At 38.9% G+C, this 16,321-nt stretch overlaps 1 protein-coding gene across 1 annotated transcript in view; it reads right to left on the minus strand.

Annotated features, from left to right (window-relative positions):
* Positions 1 to 16,321, minus strand: part of LOC142501145 (microsomal triglyceride transfer protein-like) — a 44,621-nt gene that overhangs the window by 4,058 nt on the left and 24,242 nt on the right. The window contains exons 8-17 of the mRNA XM_075610580.1: positions 14,223 to 14,380; positions 13,329 to 13,497; positions 12,467 to 12,574; positions 10,804 to 11,016; positions 8,099 to 8,313; positions 7,862 to 7,959; positions 6,787 to 6,908; positions 6,176 to 6,406; positions 4,980 to 5,104; positions 2,691 to 2,861 (exon numbers count right to left, since the gene is read on the minus strand). Of these exons, the coding sequence (XP_075466695.1) occupies positions 2,691 to 2,861; positions 4,980 to 5,104; positions 6,176 to 6,406; positions 6,787 to 6,908; positions 7,862 to 7,959; positions 8,099 to 8,313; positions 10,804 to 11,016; positions 12,467 to 12,574; positions 13,329 to 13,497; positions 14,223 to 14,380 (1,610 nt within the window). The remainder of the gene's footprint in view (positions 1 to 2,690; positions 2,862 to 4,979; positions 5,105 to 6,175; positions 6,407 to 6,786; positions 6,909 to 7,861; positions 7,960 to 8,098; positions 8,314 to 10,803; positions 11,017 to 12,466; positions 12,575 to 13,328; positions 13,498 to 14,222; positions 14,381 to 16,321) is intronic.

The following is a 16,321-nucleotide window of genomic DNA, read 5'->3' on the forward strand; positions in this document are numbered from 1 at the left end:
TGGGGAAAAAAATGCAGAAAGGGGCTTTTATCAGCGACATATCAGGGCTTACTGAATCGCAGTAGGCCTTTTTGGTGAAAAGGGCTTGATAAGTGGCTTATCGGCGCTTGGTGCATAAGCCCCTATATCTGTGTTTATGTTCTATTTCATATGATCATCCCTCCGGTCTAAGGAGAAACTTCCTATTGCTAAGCAGACAAAGAAACTAAAGAATATTAGCAGGAGTTCAGTTTGATAATTTCTTAATTGTTCCAACTGCAGGGGAACTGTTCTATAGTGTCATTTGAAGTCGTTTTTGCGGAAAATACAATCTTCAACAACGTCTGCATACATGGACATCACCTGATAAGAAGTATATTTTGGGAAGGTACCCCACCTAGGCAGCATATATAGTAGTGTTTGATGAGAATCTGGACATCTGGACAGTACAATAATTGGAACAGACAGTACTAAGAACTCCAATATAAGCTGTGAACTTCTTGAAAACAGTTCAGTACAACTTGCACTGATACATATTACATTTATATAGATTAAAACAGCAATATTTTAACACACTCTATTTATTTCTCTTTTCTTTTTCTTTACAGGATGAGAACTAGGGAGCTTCGTCTGGAGCTTAAAGTGGCTTTACCTCTTGGAGTTCTTTTTGTTTGACTAGATTTGGAGCAGGGGGTCACTGAGCTGAATCACATTGCTCCTCTGCTCCTTGAGATACTTACATCTGAAGGGGCCGCTGGTAGCAGCTCCTGCTGGGCACAGAAAATGTCTTTTTAAAGGTCCCATCTCCTGTGGGTCAATAGGAAGCTGCAACGTCATCCCTTGTGGCTTCCTATTGGCCTGCATGTCATGGGACATTTTAACAGAAGTGACCTTTAATTAAACAGACAGCATCACATTTGAATGTAAGTGTCTCGGTGAGCATGGGGATCACTGGGGTGAAATTAATGTGGTTCAGCTCTGGATACCCCCTCCTTCCACCTAGAGGGAGATAATATATTTCTTTTTTTAGAAGCCAACAAAGCTCCTTTAAACAAGCTATTTTCGACTCTGGCGACACCCTGCTTCTTGAGATACTTACCAATGAAGTTGCATGGTTTAAATCTCCCTTTTGGTAAAAACAAAATGGCTGCCAAATCTCAAGCCAATAGGTAGCCTTAAAAGCATCATAGACTGCTGCTACCTATTGGATGACTATGTACATTCCCTTAAAGACCGGGAAGTAACACCAGTAACTTCACTGGTAAATTGTGAACCAGGGGATCCCCAGAGCTGAAAATGGTGAGTTTCAACTCTGCAGGACCCTTTCAATCCTGTAAAAAAAAAAGGAGGGTTAGTTAGAAGGGAATCTAACTTTAAATCCGAGATAGAATCTCTGGAACAATGTATTTGCTGCTTCAGGAGCAACGTTTCATTGCCCTGTTCAATCACATCACACAAAGAGAAACTAATGAAGGCTGGTTGGCTTCAATTTGCGTGTTATCACAAATCTAATGAGAACACGAGTCATATTTTGTCTGGGTAAATGTAACTTTGGGTAGCTATTACAGCATAGAAATCATGTTGAATAATGTGGGAGATAAAAATTGCTTATTCGTGTGCTGTAATTCAAGGCTTTCCTTGCATAAAGATTTATTTATTATTATTAATAATATAAAACATTTATCTATAAAGCAGCTGTGAGACTTAAAGTGCAGGGCTTGTAAATATTGCACTTCATCTGATCTCTGGGTTTGGTCACATCTTTAACCCACAGTTAAGGTTTGGTGTATTTACAATTTGCCTAAGATTAAACACCAATATCATTAGCTTTACTTAAATTATTTAACACAATTCAGTTTTATGAAACCTTGCATTAAGAGATATACTGAAGTTCCTCAGCTTTTCCTTTACCAATAAAGTGTTGCTTTTTTGCATCCTTTTTGCAGCTGGAAGACATTTAGTCCAAAACGTCTCACAGAGGGGCCTCTGTTGCCCTTCTTTGTTTTATCCCAGTGAAAAGTTCCGTTGTAAGTTCATAAATTGGTCACAACTTAGGTCTACAAGCTGGTATTTCCGTAGTGCTCTGTGTAAGAGTAGAGTAGTGTTTTAAAACTACAGAGCAGAGCGGTACATGTGCATGGATTATGCCCTGTGAAATGCCTCAATGTAAATGAAGTACATGTAGGTGGAAATTATTACTCTATCGCCGGGTTTCACAAATCTCGGATAAAAAGATATTGGAGCTCGAGGGGGCATTAACGTGCATTGAGTTAAATGAAAGCTAATGCTGATCGGGCGCCAATAACCTGTATCGGAGCTTTGTAAATCCCCCTTAATCACTTGTACAACAGGGCCCCACATTTATTTCATATTTTTTTATTATTAATTAATATTAAAATGAGGACTCCTGGACCTGTCACATCAAACTCTAATTTTTGTATTTAATATGCTGTGAAGTAGTTTCCCTGTGCTGTAGAAGATGTAAGCCTTATTCCTCTGAATGGAGCTGAACTCTTCTCTAGCACTGGGAGGTGTGTGCACAGCGTATAAAATAGAGATCCAAGATGATTATTTTACACATTTATAACTTGCGTCACAGCACGCAGTCAGCCACGTCGTAAAGGAGCAAGCGGGGACATCTAGACTGGAGGAAAGGGGTTGGTGGCCCGCGGCCACGCATGCCGCGGACCGCAGCGGGTCCTTAGCCTTACCTGTAAGGAAGGTCTTCCTGCTTCAGTTGAAGACACATGGGCAAGGGAGTTCCTGATAATTTCATTACTGTGTCAAAGCTTAAAGTGGTCTCTGCATCGACCTGAGCCATCACATTAGCTTGGAAGAAAGAGGTATCCACTTCTGTCCTAAATTCCATGACAAGGCCAGCCCTATGAAAATAAAACGTATATATTTACAACAACTGAAGAACCTTTTCCAACAGTGAAACAATTACATGTTACAGTGTTTATTATGAGACCAACAAGAACATGAAAGTTGCTGTTATATGAGCTTACAAGACCATGCGTAATCTGGAAAAGGCTAATACAGCTACTAGCCTATAGTGCCACTGAAACTGTGTTAGGTAAAGGATGGGGTTTATCAACAATCTTTTTGGACATAAAACACTATTTGCTCTTTCTTACCAAAAAACAACACTATGCCATATTCCGACACAACAGTATGGACATGAGTATAATCAATCGTTTCTGAAACTCACAACAGTCATTCATGTTCCTTGGGAAAATACCAACTGACCAATTAAAAAGGAACAGTGCAGTAGCTGTGTACACCTAAAGTCCCTAAAATCAGGGCATGTGTCCTCACAATATCTCCATCAGTATACATGCTTCCATTTTTCTATTTTCTGCTAAAGTACATCAGATGGAGACATTTCAGATCTCGGAAAAACCATGAAGATGCTTAATATCGGTTCATAGAAATGTATAATAATCTGTAAGAATTAGTACTGCTACTAGAATTGTGCATTACTTTGTACGCATAGTATATAAGAAATCAGCAACAATTATTCCAAAGTGGAAAGAATGTAACTGTCGAATACAACATTAATTAGGTATACGTTTTTTACAAAACGGTTTCACTGAGATGTCAGAACACTAAGCTACCGTGAATATTTATCTGAAATCAAGTCCGCACAATAAAAATGTGTACTAATGAAAGCACAATAAACATAACAATGCATTTATACAGGCGTATAAATAAAACAGGACTCTTCCTCAGCGATTTGACTTTAGCAATTAGGATTTTTTTATACCCTGTGACAGGTTATATACCCATATACGTCCCTCTCTATAAAATGTATAACTTGTAACCGAGTATGGTTAGCATGCTTCTTTACACATAATTAATTAAACCAATTTTGTTTCCTGAATATTAATATTAGAATTACATATGCAGTTTCGGCATGAAATAGAGGAGATGTTTTAGTAGGGTAAAAACATCACACAGAGAAACTTGTAGAGAAAGGAGTCTGCTTAGCTTACTAGTTTAAGACTCATCAAATGTGTGAAAGTTGGAATCTAACAATTCAACTGCATGCTGAACCATGACACACAATATCACTTAAAATACAGATGTGGCAAGACCTACCCATCCTGGAGCTGTGGCAGAAAAAGCGGGGGGTAGACCATTCTTCAGTATCGGAACCCCCTGCAGTGTTAATTTCCACTGCGGGGGGTTTCTGCTGTCTAATTCCCGTGGCTTTTCCGATGGCAGGGAATATAAGTCTGGCTACATCTGTACATTAAAAACAGGAGACTTAGAAAGGTAAGCTCAGAATGTTCCAACAGCTCCCTCTTGTGATTTGTCAAGAGCAAGAAGAAAAGCAGTTGCTACATGTTGTCTGTCTTCCTCATTTAATTACAGTATCACTGCTTCGGCAACCACTTTTAATTAAAGGTACTACTGTCTTACCCTTGTAATAATAATAAAAAAATACGTCCATCATTCAATATAATGGGTTATTTGAATTGATGAATATAGGGATATTCTTTATTCCCTAAAAACAGCATTTTCTACCCGAGTCTGTTGCTGCCAGAGGGTCCTGAAATCTATTGCCTGGTTGACCCTATACCAGGTGTGCTCAACTCCAGTCCTCAAGACCCCCCAACAGGTCAGGTTTTAAGGATATCCCAGCTTCAGCACAGGCGGCACAACCAGTGGCTTAGTCTTTGACTGAGTCAAAGACTCAGCCTGTGCTGCAGCTGGGATATCTTTAAAACCTGACCTGTTGGGGGGTCTTGAAGACTGGAGTTGTAAACCCCTGTCCTACACTATGTTACAAAACAATAACATTGGTACAGACAAAAACTGTACTCTGCTGCAAAAAAATGGATTTGCTACTGAACATAATGATTTTGTGACATGAGGAGACATATTGTGATTGATTTTGCTGTATACCAAAAGTGAGAACGATTACATCTCTACATCGCGGGACACCACATGTCTAATCTTGAGTATCAAGACATTTTAAACAGTTGATATAATACTTGGTTTTGATGTTGGTTTTGGATTCCTGTTCCCAAATGTTGACGTCAATGTTGGCCAAGATCTCTAATCCAAGCCCACACTGGTACTCAATAATGACTTGCAAGCCAGATTGCATTGGCAACCACTGTAAGACAAGGAGTGGAGAAAGAATCCTCATGAAATTACTTCCAATTCAAACATACATGACACTATAATCTCTCCATGAACTACTCTGTATTGCAGGTGTTCTCACCACCAGTCCTCCAGACCCCCCAACAGGTCCGGTTTTTAAGAATATTCCTGCTTCAGCACAGGTGGCTCAATCAGTTGCTCAGGCTTTGACTGAGCCACTGATTGAGCCACCTATGCGGAAGCCGGGTCTGATTGAGCAGCCTGTGCTGAAGCAGAGATTTCCTAAAAACCTTACCTGTTGGGGGGTGGGGGGTCTTGAGGACTGGAGTTGAGCACCCCTACTGTATTGCATTGTATAATCCTGCTATGTTGGGGGCTGTACTACCAGGTAGCGTGTTTAAGAATAAAGTATGTTGAGCATGTATGTCCAAGACAAACTTTTTCAAAACCAAAAAACCAGTGGGGGTTATTCATTAAGCTGTGATAATGCCAATGGGAGCTTCTATGTGATAGTGCCCCAATCAGCACTATCTCAGTTTAATGAATAACCTCGGGGTGATAATAGGAAGCAAAGCCTTCATTTCTTTGTAAGGAATATACTAGATGAGTACGGATTGATGGTATTTTAAGATCTCTTACGTGGTATATAGCACAAAGTAGAAATGCCAGTGACTCACCAGGTACTGTACCATCATTTAAATGTAACCCTCCAACGCATGCATTACTGATAAGAAACAGATTACTCTTCTCCTACTGGGATATCAAGTGATTAAAACCCTTTTAAAAATACAATTTATTTCTATTTAGCAAATAAGAAATAAAGTCATTCCAGAAGCAATTTGTAAAGTGATTTGATCATAATAAGACTCATCTAGGATGGGCAATTAAAATAAATGGTAATTTACTGGGTTGTTTTTTTTAGCTAGTTAACTATTTTCACGGATTCAAAGCAACATATATAGCCAACTGGCAGAAATACTTCCAGAGGATATATTACATCTTCCAAACAACACATCTTCCAGCAAATCGGAATGCTCTGTAAAATAATCAGTTTAATTGATGACACTCCTAGATAGGACCTTACCTGGAGATGGTCCACAAGCAATACATTTCCTTTGACCACACTGGTGGGTTCCCCACTGCTTGCTAACACCTTAGACACCAAATCCATATAACCTTTGAAAAATACAACTGGACGTAACTGGACATCAAACAAGATTGCTGACATTCCAACACTGGCCTCCGTGTCATCATCCCCTTCTTCTTCCACACCATCTCCCAGTAGGGACTCCAGGCCGTGTGCTTCTATCGAGACCTTATAGATAATAAAGAGGTACATAAGCCAAAGAATATGATCACCCACTGTGGTTAGAAACATTCCGTAACAGTGTATCAAAAATCGGGGCAGAATTTAGTATACAAATAAAAAAAAATTATTTCCCTCTGCTATAATAAGTTATGTAAATACTATACAATCCAATCAGAATGTAAATACAAATGAATGTCTTTTATAGACAGTTTATAAATAGAGAAGCACATTTGGATATTGGACAAATAAACTCAATACTCATTTTTAGTGTCTTTCATACCCCAATTGTACCCTTCTCTCTCTCACTGAATGTCTGAACCTCGCTGAAGTACCCAGAGTGACAAACAAACTCATACTAATATGTCTCTAAGAATGGAATAGCAGACCTGCATTGTCTTGAGGTGGTGGCCGTGGCTGAATAATGTGAAATCAGAGACACTTCGCTTCAGTAGACCGGACTCGGTGAACAAAAGGTCCAGACCGTAGGTGGACACCATATCCTTTGTGGCTGGAACATAGACATGCAACATTGGCAGGCCATGAATACTTATCAGAGAGGGATATCCTCACACACTGAAGTCAATGTTATATTTGTGTAATGAAACAAGCAGAAAGTGAAATAGAGATCAATATGGCCTAATTCTACCAAGTCTTCTACATAGAAATCATGAAAGCAGAAACCCTTAAAGTATTTAACATTGCTCTATATTTCAAGTAAGACCCAACATGGTTTTTGGCGCCTAGTCAACTTAATGTGAAGCGGTCTCCCCCTTACTAGGGGAAGGGTGCTGAAATGTTCCTGAGCAAGGGGGGATAGCTTTACAGCATACTTCATATGAGCCTTTCATTCAGTTTAGTAAAACATTGAATTTCCCATCATCGTACTCCATGTATTTCTCTCTAACCATTTTACATGCTAAGTCGGTTTGCTCCTGTTCTCTTCATAGCCAACAAGAGAAACCAGCTTGTGTTCTTCACTTTTACAATCCATATTAAAATAGTTCCTAAGCACGACTCCAATTCCTTTCTCGTAGCATGTACTGTATTAGATAAACGTAGGTTTCACTGGGCCTCTGTTTCAAGAGACATATGCTCTCTAATTTAGAACTTCGGAGCTTAGAAACATTTTGACAAGAAGCAGCGGCATATTTTAAGGCATGAACCCAAGAAGTAGAAAATCCAGCATCACTGCCAAAGAGGCCTGCAATGCATTTCTTCTACACTACAAATAAATACATTGAAATAATAAGGGACTCCTTTTCCTAAATGTTACTTTTATGTCTGAAGCACTTATTCCCATTAAGTGTTTTTGTATTATTTGTTATTAATATGATTGTCACATGTATTACTGCTGTGAAGCGCTATGTACATTAATGGCACTATATAAATAAAGACATACATACATACATTTAAAAAGAAAATCGATCAACAACAATATTGGAAACAAGTTAAACCTATTACCAGCTAAAAGTCCAGAAAAGGCGGTGGAGGTGCTGGATCTGGAAAACTTGCTATAATTATTTAGACGCATATCTTTCAGAATGTCCTTCACAGCTTTCCTAGAGGGAAAAATGAAAACTAAGTTGACCAGTCTGCAATAAGAAGATGCACAAGTCCTGAATCTAGGTAATATCTGTCACTAGATGTGGCAGAAAACAGGACATATATCAAAGATACAGTAACTTGTTTTCTTATTACATTGATGCGCGCTTGGAGTGCAGACTGTTCAGTAATCTGGAAAGCAGTAACTTTGAGGCTTCAGTATCCATATATTCCAGAGCCAATAAGATATTGATTAGGTCCATTGGTGAAGAGCTTGCAGCCAACAAAGTTTCTGCTGCTATCAACCGACTTGTTTTATCATACGTTTGATGTTCTTGATGGACAAGCCTTCTCAAAGTTTTCTTCACCGCCTATAGTCAAAAAAATAAATGATGTAACCACTTATAAAATTGATCTTCTAAATTGCAAAGGGTAACCCAACTGTTAAATAATTATTCTAAATATCATAACGTATCTAGAGAATTAACCATTGTGGCAATGCATATTTATCAGCTCATTATGTGCAAACAATGTTGCAGCAGGGTCGCTGGTGTTACCCAATAGGAAGCTGTAATGTCATGGTCTCAATGATGTCACAGATTTCTATTGGCTTGCATGCGAGAGGTTGATACAGCATCCATATTGTTTTCACAAAGACGGTAATAGAAAGTCATAATAAATAATGTCAATATCTTGGCCAACAGGGGGATTCCAAAATACATATAATGCAATTCAGCTCCATTGTAAAAAAAAAACAAAAACCTAAAAGAAGAGTGGCAATAGCGACTTTAATGGAGAAGTGTTCCAAACTATACTAATGATTTGTGAAGAAGCTGACGCAAAAGCAAAATGATACAACCCTTTGACTTCAAAACATACATTTATAACAAAAACCTTATTAGCTTTTGCCAGCTGCTGGCCCCCATTGCACAGTCCTGCACCCTCCAAACATAGCTTTGATCGTTATTACTGCAGGGGCAGGTACTACAGTATATGAAGTCGGCATTTGGGATGCTTTCATTTTTAATCTTTCCCCCCAGAAGAAGATGCTTGTGTTGTATGTTCACATTGAAGAACAGCGGGGCAGGGAGGGGTGGCATATGGTTGCCCCCTAAATATAAGCTGTTCCCATAACTTCGACTGATAGATCTGTTCTATACCCCAAACATATAATGTCCAATAACAAACAATACAGAAGTCAAAAGGATGTGTGCTACGGTGATGAATGTCTTTCCTAGCCTATTATCCTGATTATCCAGATGCTCTGTTGAACTGCCCTCAGATTACATTGTTTTGTGGTCATCCTGAATTCAATGGACAGCTTCAAGAGACCAGTCAAGTCTTGTTATTTTGACGTCTGACTGGAACACTTCAGGACAGTTACAGGAGCATATTACTGTGTCTTTCTTTATATGAACACTACAATATGAAATCATAAAATACCATTATATTTAATCACTGCTCAAACTGTCATTTTAAATTACCTTGCCCCGTTGTACCGCTAGGAGACCTGTAATGCACTGCAAGATTAAATAGTTGCTTAATACAGTTACAGCTCAACCCCATTATAACGCGGTTCGTTACAACGCGGATCCGCTTATAGCGCGATGTAAGCGTGGCTCCCAATTTTTTAATTTATGCATACTTTACAATACGATTATTGGTATCTTAAATACGTTATTGTACAATGCATACAATTGTACATTATTTCTAATGCGATCCGCTTATAACGCGATGTGATTCTTTGGACTCAAGCACAGCGATATAAGGGGGCTGAGCTGTAATTTGCAAGTCCCAAGCAAAATCAACAAGACTCATTTACAGTTATGTGAAAAAGAAAGTACACCCTCTTTGAATTCTATGGTTTTATATACCTGAATGCTCCAGCCCAGCAAACTGTTAAAACTTCGACTTTTATAGAGGTGGTCACACTTGCTGATGATCAATTAATCAAAATTATTTGATTAGCAGCACCTGTCTGCTACTTAGCATCTTAATTCCTATGGAAGCAGTAAGGGTGTACTTGGTTTTTCACATATGGCTTCTCCATTTTGGCTTTATGTTAGTTAAATAAATCATGACACGGTGTAATATGTCATCTGTTGTTGTTCATCTGAGGTTGTATTTACCTAATTTTAAGGCCTGCAAAGGAACAGATGATTGTTATTATGTCCTGATATGTACAACCATAGAATGCAAAGAGGGTGTACTTTCTTTTTCACACCACTGTAATACCAATACGGAGGCCGAGACGCACTAAGCTCCGTTAAGCTATTTAACATAACGATAACCTAAATTAACATTAGGTTAAGAGTAATGCTTATCAACTAAGGCAGAGGTGGCCAACCCCAGTCCTCAAGGGCCTCCAACAGGTCAGGTTTTCAGGATATCCCTGCTCCCACACAAGTGGCTCAGTGGTTCAGTCCAACACTGAGCCACTGATTGAGCCACTTGTACTGAAGCAGGGACTGATTGAGCCCCTGTGCTGGAGCAGGGACTGATTGAGCCACCTGTGCTGAAGCTGGGATATATTCTGAAAACCTGACCTGTCTGGGGGGCTTGAGGACTGGAGTTGAGAACCCCGCTCTATTGAATGGAAGAAACAATCCTAATAGTTGTAAATGTAGCTTGGGGAATATAAAAGATGGCGCACTTGGCACAGGACCCCCCCTACGTGCATTAGTTCTTTATGAAGAGGAACAACAGGATATGTGGTGGCAGACTATTCATCATTTCAGGATCAGGAAGGAAAGAAGGCAAGAGATGCCATCTCCTATACATACAATATCACAAAGAATTAAGGAGGTAAGGACGAGTAACAGCTAAATGGGGCACTGTAATAGAAGACGTCTTTTTCATACCCGAGTAGAGATATATTCAGTTGGGAAGCTTGTCAGAGCGGATAGAGCTGCACTTGACACTTCCCCGGAGTTTTCCTCAGCGTACTGCAGGAGAAGGGGGATGGTTTCGGGGAGCTGGGCATTTTTCAAGGAAAGGAGGTACATTTTTATCTCTGCCCTGTCTTCTGCACCTTGCAGCCCTTCCACAAGGGTGGCCTTTGCAAACTCCACTTCCTACAACAATACAGAAAAAGACATGCAAAGGGAACTGGAACAGGAGAGATCTACAGACGTGAGACTTGGAAATACAATTACATTCTAGTACAGGGGAGGCCAACTCCAGTCCTCAAGGGCTACCAACAGGTGAGGTTTTCAGGATATCCCTGCTGCAGCACAGGTGGCTCACACGCAAGGTGCTGAAGCAGGGATATCCTGAAAACCTCACCTGTTGGAAGATCTTGAGGACTGGATTTGGCTTCCCCATGGCTAGAATTAGCAACCACACAAATAAGTAAGGAATTCACATTGTGGTGATGTCAATTTCATCCCACATGTATATATGTATATACTGTAACTTTCTCAGTGTCTCTATCACTCTCAGGTCGGGATTCAACAAGCCGGGAAGCAGGTAACTGTCATTCAAGTCAATGGCACTTAGCGCCCGAGGGTCGTGTGATATCCCTCATTACGAATTAACGAATCCCAGCTTTAGAACCAGACATCAAAGTGTACTAATGGCAGTGACAAATTGAAGCGGTTACATCTGAGTGGTTCTTATTTTTTTAATACAAAAATGTGACACCTATAAGTATTTGAAATCATTTCTTTAAAGTTAGTTTGCAAACATGGGGGTTATGCTCTAAAGTGCCATAATAGACAACCAAAGCCAATGGGAATTTCCGTGCATTGGTGCCCGATCGAAACTAACGCACTTTAGAGCATGACTTTCATGGTGAGCAGAGACTTGCGAGGGGTTTGATTTCCTCCGGCTACTCCCTTTTGTGTGATGTCTGAGTATTCAACAAGAGTTTGCACAGGCAAAAAAAAAAAAACAACTTTCCTCTAACCCTTATCTTAATGTCTGATAAGAACAGGGTGGGATTAGGGTAGAAGAAATGATTGAATATCCCTCCCCCATTCGGAGGCCCCAAAAAAGGAGTTTGTAGTCAATTTCCATAAAAGGAAGAGCAGTCAAATCTTTACTTTATGCATGGTTACGTTGTTCAATTAGTCCCATTCATTGCAGTGGAGCTGAACTATTCTCCAACATTGGGAAGCGGCTTATTAAAGTTTATTAAAAAAAAAAAGGCTGATTGAACTTTGCATTTCTTTGTTACAATCATAATCCAGCTAGGAAAAAAAATAAAGGGGACAGAACTATTATACCCTTTTATTCATCCCCCTCAAAATCCACATAACCCAGAAGTGACCCCTTAATTATTTCCTTTCACATATATGCACAATTGTGCAATTATAACACCACAGGCTGGAAAGGAATGAAATGAAAACAATTACTGTACCAAGAAGGAGAGAGTTCGTAAGTATGAAAGTGTAGAGATGGGCGATGCTTAACATACACAATTTACAGTAAATTAAAAATCCTGTTATTTTTAGTTCCATTATTTAAACTTAGTGAAGAGATGTCGGATTTAACACAATGATTTGAACATGGTACAAAACCAACCTCGAGATCACAACGCTTCATTCTGCACAGCTTTCCAACGATCGTTCCAGTTACAAGGAGTCCGGTTTCCATAATCCCAGGGTCAGAAATCTTCCCCTTTAGTTTCTCCTGGAGGTGAAGACACACGTGGACCATTGAGTAAAAACGCTACAGAACACATGTAGCGATAAATTAAGAGTGTTTAATTAATACTAAAGTTCCATTTAAAGAATTGCTTATCCTAAGGGGATCTGTAATTAACAATACAAAACGTGCTTTCTTCTCTTTCCTCTAGCTTTGTAGATTCAAATTTATTGGAGTTTGTTGTAGGCAAATCATCCACATCCAGCACAGAATCAATTAACAACTATCTACATACTTCAAGTCAATGGGCGGTAAGGTGGCTCCCAGCAGCACGGGTGTTGTGTGGCAGAAGATGGCTTGGTAAAGATGACCCAATATCTGTAGCTATTTTACATTTATGACATCTATTTTTTTATTTGGCTTTATTTATACCCAACTAAATATAAATCTGGATATATTCAGTATTTGAGTGTGAAGGAAAGAAGAGTTTAAGTGTTATATTGTTTGTAATAATAGGACAGATATATAGACAGACACATAGATATGCTGATAGATAAATGCATTTAATGTTTCAAAGATATTTCAGTTCCTCTATATTTTTCACTTTATAGGGTACATCAGCACAAGTTATCATACCCGTTCCGGCGGTAACTCTCACTGGCTTGAATGGGCTTTAACACCAGAACAGTTGCGATAACCAGTGTCAGCACTTGATGCATGTGCCCTTCTGCGTCAAGCAATAATATTAAAAAGGACACACATCCTTGGTAAATGTACACAGTATAGTTCTTGTACTTACCAACACAATGTTTAGAAGCTCCTTGGTGGGGTGCGGTGCAAAGGCTGCAGCATAGAGAAACTTCTCCTGCAGAGGCACTTGCTTCTTTTTGGTGAAATCCAAGAACTCCGACAGAGCTGCTAAAGAGGCTGGAGACTGTGAGGCCACAGCAGCATCGATGAAAAAGGGGCTGAAAGAAAGGGCTCATCTTACTGTATATGCGGCCTATAGCTTTACTATCACATTTTTGCGTTCTTTCTGAACACTGAACAGAGGTAAAGAGAATGAAATGGAAAAATCTAGCAAAAGAAATGTAGGTAAGGAAATAGAAAAAAGAAAGATAGGAAGAATGAAAGGAGGGAGACAGGCAGAGGGGGTGGTAGGATAGTAGTTGTCACATAAACGAGTCCTTTTGAGGGGTTATTTACTAAACTGTGATAACTATTAGCGATCATTAGTTGGTCACTATCCCTTGTGGTTATAGCCGTTAAGTATATATCCGCCTTAGAACGTAGTCATTTATAAGCTGAAGGTTGTATTTTTTTTAGTAACAACATCCCTTACACCATCACCTCTTCTAATTCACTTGTATTTACTAATGGAAAGCAACTGTTGCCCCACCTTGTATACTGGGTGCTCGTACTTCACCTGTGTAACCTGTTAGTCAAATATTACAAACCCAGCATACAGCTACAATGCACGGGCAAACCAAAACAATAGCAGGGGGTCAGTTAAACCAGCCAATCTCTCCCCAATGAGTTAGGTTCAAGCGGTAACCCTAGTTTAGCATACTTGGCCCACAATCTGATCCCAAGTAGCAGAGAACTCTACTTAAGTCCTGTCCCAGCTAATATCCACACCTATAACCTTGTATCAGAATACACCAAGGAAATACCATATTCTGGATTAACTTACACCAGTTCACCAGAAGACTTTTTTAAGAGTTGTAGTATGTCCAGTTTCTTTGCATGACGCAACATCTTCACAAACGTGTTAAAGTGTTTGGTTGTTGATACTTTGGAAATGTCTAGTTTAGCCACTCGTCCCTTTGATTTACTCAAATAGTTTTTAAGCTGAAAACACCAAAAGAAATAACTAGTTAGATACCAGGATCAAAATCCCTCATGAAGGATGGTATAGAACACGGTTAGACATAAGCAATGTTACTAAAGTAGATATTATAATAAATCAATTAGAATTTGCACAGACTGCATCCAGTCCTGTGTTACATTTCACATTTTCTCTCTATCCCCCTTATTCACTATGGCGAACAGCTGATTGACAAAAGTGAATTATGCATTAGTCCATCCTTGGTTAGCGATTTATCAACCTTCTTCTTAATATATTGATTAGTATCCTATGTGCCAGGTTCTGTTGTACTTACATATTTTAAATGTTCCTGAATGTATAAAAGGTTTATACAACTAGCGTAAATTTGCTGGTCATACAAACTGATAAGTGGAATTTTCGACGTAGAAGCTATTTAAACGTGAGATGGAGAAACCCAATTGAGATGTCACTACTTCTGAAGAAGGGTAGTTCGGTGCATGCACCTTGTGACATTGGAAAGCAACAATCCCTGCCCCACTTTCCAAAATCATATGGTATGTTTTATAAGTTCCAAATGTATGCCTGAAAAATGCTGTATTCACTGTGAATGGCAACAAAAGTCAGCAAGGAAAAATGTTCTTCTACCTTGTTATGCTGCTTGCCCTGTTTTCCATCTCCAATTGCACTGCAACAATGTGGAATATTTATAATCATAATATACGATCCTAGACTCCCATTGCCCAAACAGCTGTTTGGAATGAAAAATCATTGGGTGGTATTAAAAAGAGGATTACAATATATTCAGTTGCTGTTCTTCTCAAATCACCCATTACATAACCTGACAGTAAGTGCCTGTTTTACTTGCAGTGGGTGACAATCTATAAACTTGTTGCAGATCTACACTTGTCCTATTCAAATGTGTTCTAGAAGTGGATATCTCTTTGGACTTAACGCTTCACCAGCCTTGAGAGAAGCTGACAAGATACCTAGCCTTCAATTACCAAGAATGTTTAATGTGGAACGGATGACCTTCACGGTGATATACTGAGGTCAACAATCTGAAATTCCCAGTACATGGATAGCACAGCATGTATACAAATAATCTGCACATATCAAGCAAAAAATCTGCACATATCAAGCAATGCAAACAATTATTCAGACAATTGCAGTTGTCTGTCAGGAAATAGTTGCCAAGACTATGTGTATGTCTCACCCAAGAGAAAGAGATGGTTGGTATTTATGAAAATATAGGGTGTGTATAATATTCTGCAGTGTGCAACACACACTGGCAAAATTATACCAAAATAAAATGCCTAAATTAACTAAAATAGTGAAGATATTTCGCTTAAGGTAATTTAGAATGATTTGTAACATACTGTAACAACAAAGCGCTTCACCATTGATTTGTATTACATTCATAGGTTATACTGTATCCGGAATATTTGACCATATCGAACAGGTTTTAAATATAAAATAAATCTGTTCATCTTAATTTTTTATAAAGCAAAAAAATGGAAGCCAATAAATACAATTTGACAAATACAAAAAAATATATAAAAAGGTAATGTTTTATGGGGTTAAATGAAGGAACTGCTTCGATTGACTTAATTAAACAACTTTTAATGAAATGTTTGAAGGCTACTGCTCAGATTGTCAATATCTGCTCTTGGGAGAGGACAGTACTGCATCACTCAATGTGACCATCACATTCAGGGACAATAATGACATGGGCCAACATACTGTTCGCATGCTAAAAGGCATTGCTAACCAGGAAAGATAAAGCAGGACAGGAAAGTTATATCTTCTGACAATAACAAAAAGGCTTGTTAAAGGTACACAATAGTGTGCTGCACAAGACCTTTGCATTGATCACTAAAGTATGAATGTCTCTAAAATACCGTTCTTCAAAGCTAAAAAATACCTTGCACTGAAAGAGATACAGTATATTAATATCAGTTCCTTTC

The sequence above is a fragment of the Ascaphus truei genome, chromosome 8 (assembly GCF_040206685.1).
Source record: "Ascaphus truei isolate aAscTru1 chromosome 8, aAscTru1.hap1, whole genome shotgun sequence".
Taxonomy (NCBI): domain Eukaryota; kingdom Metazoa; phylum Chordata; class Amphibia; order Anura; family Ascaphidae; genus Ascaphus; species Ascaphus truei.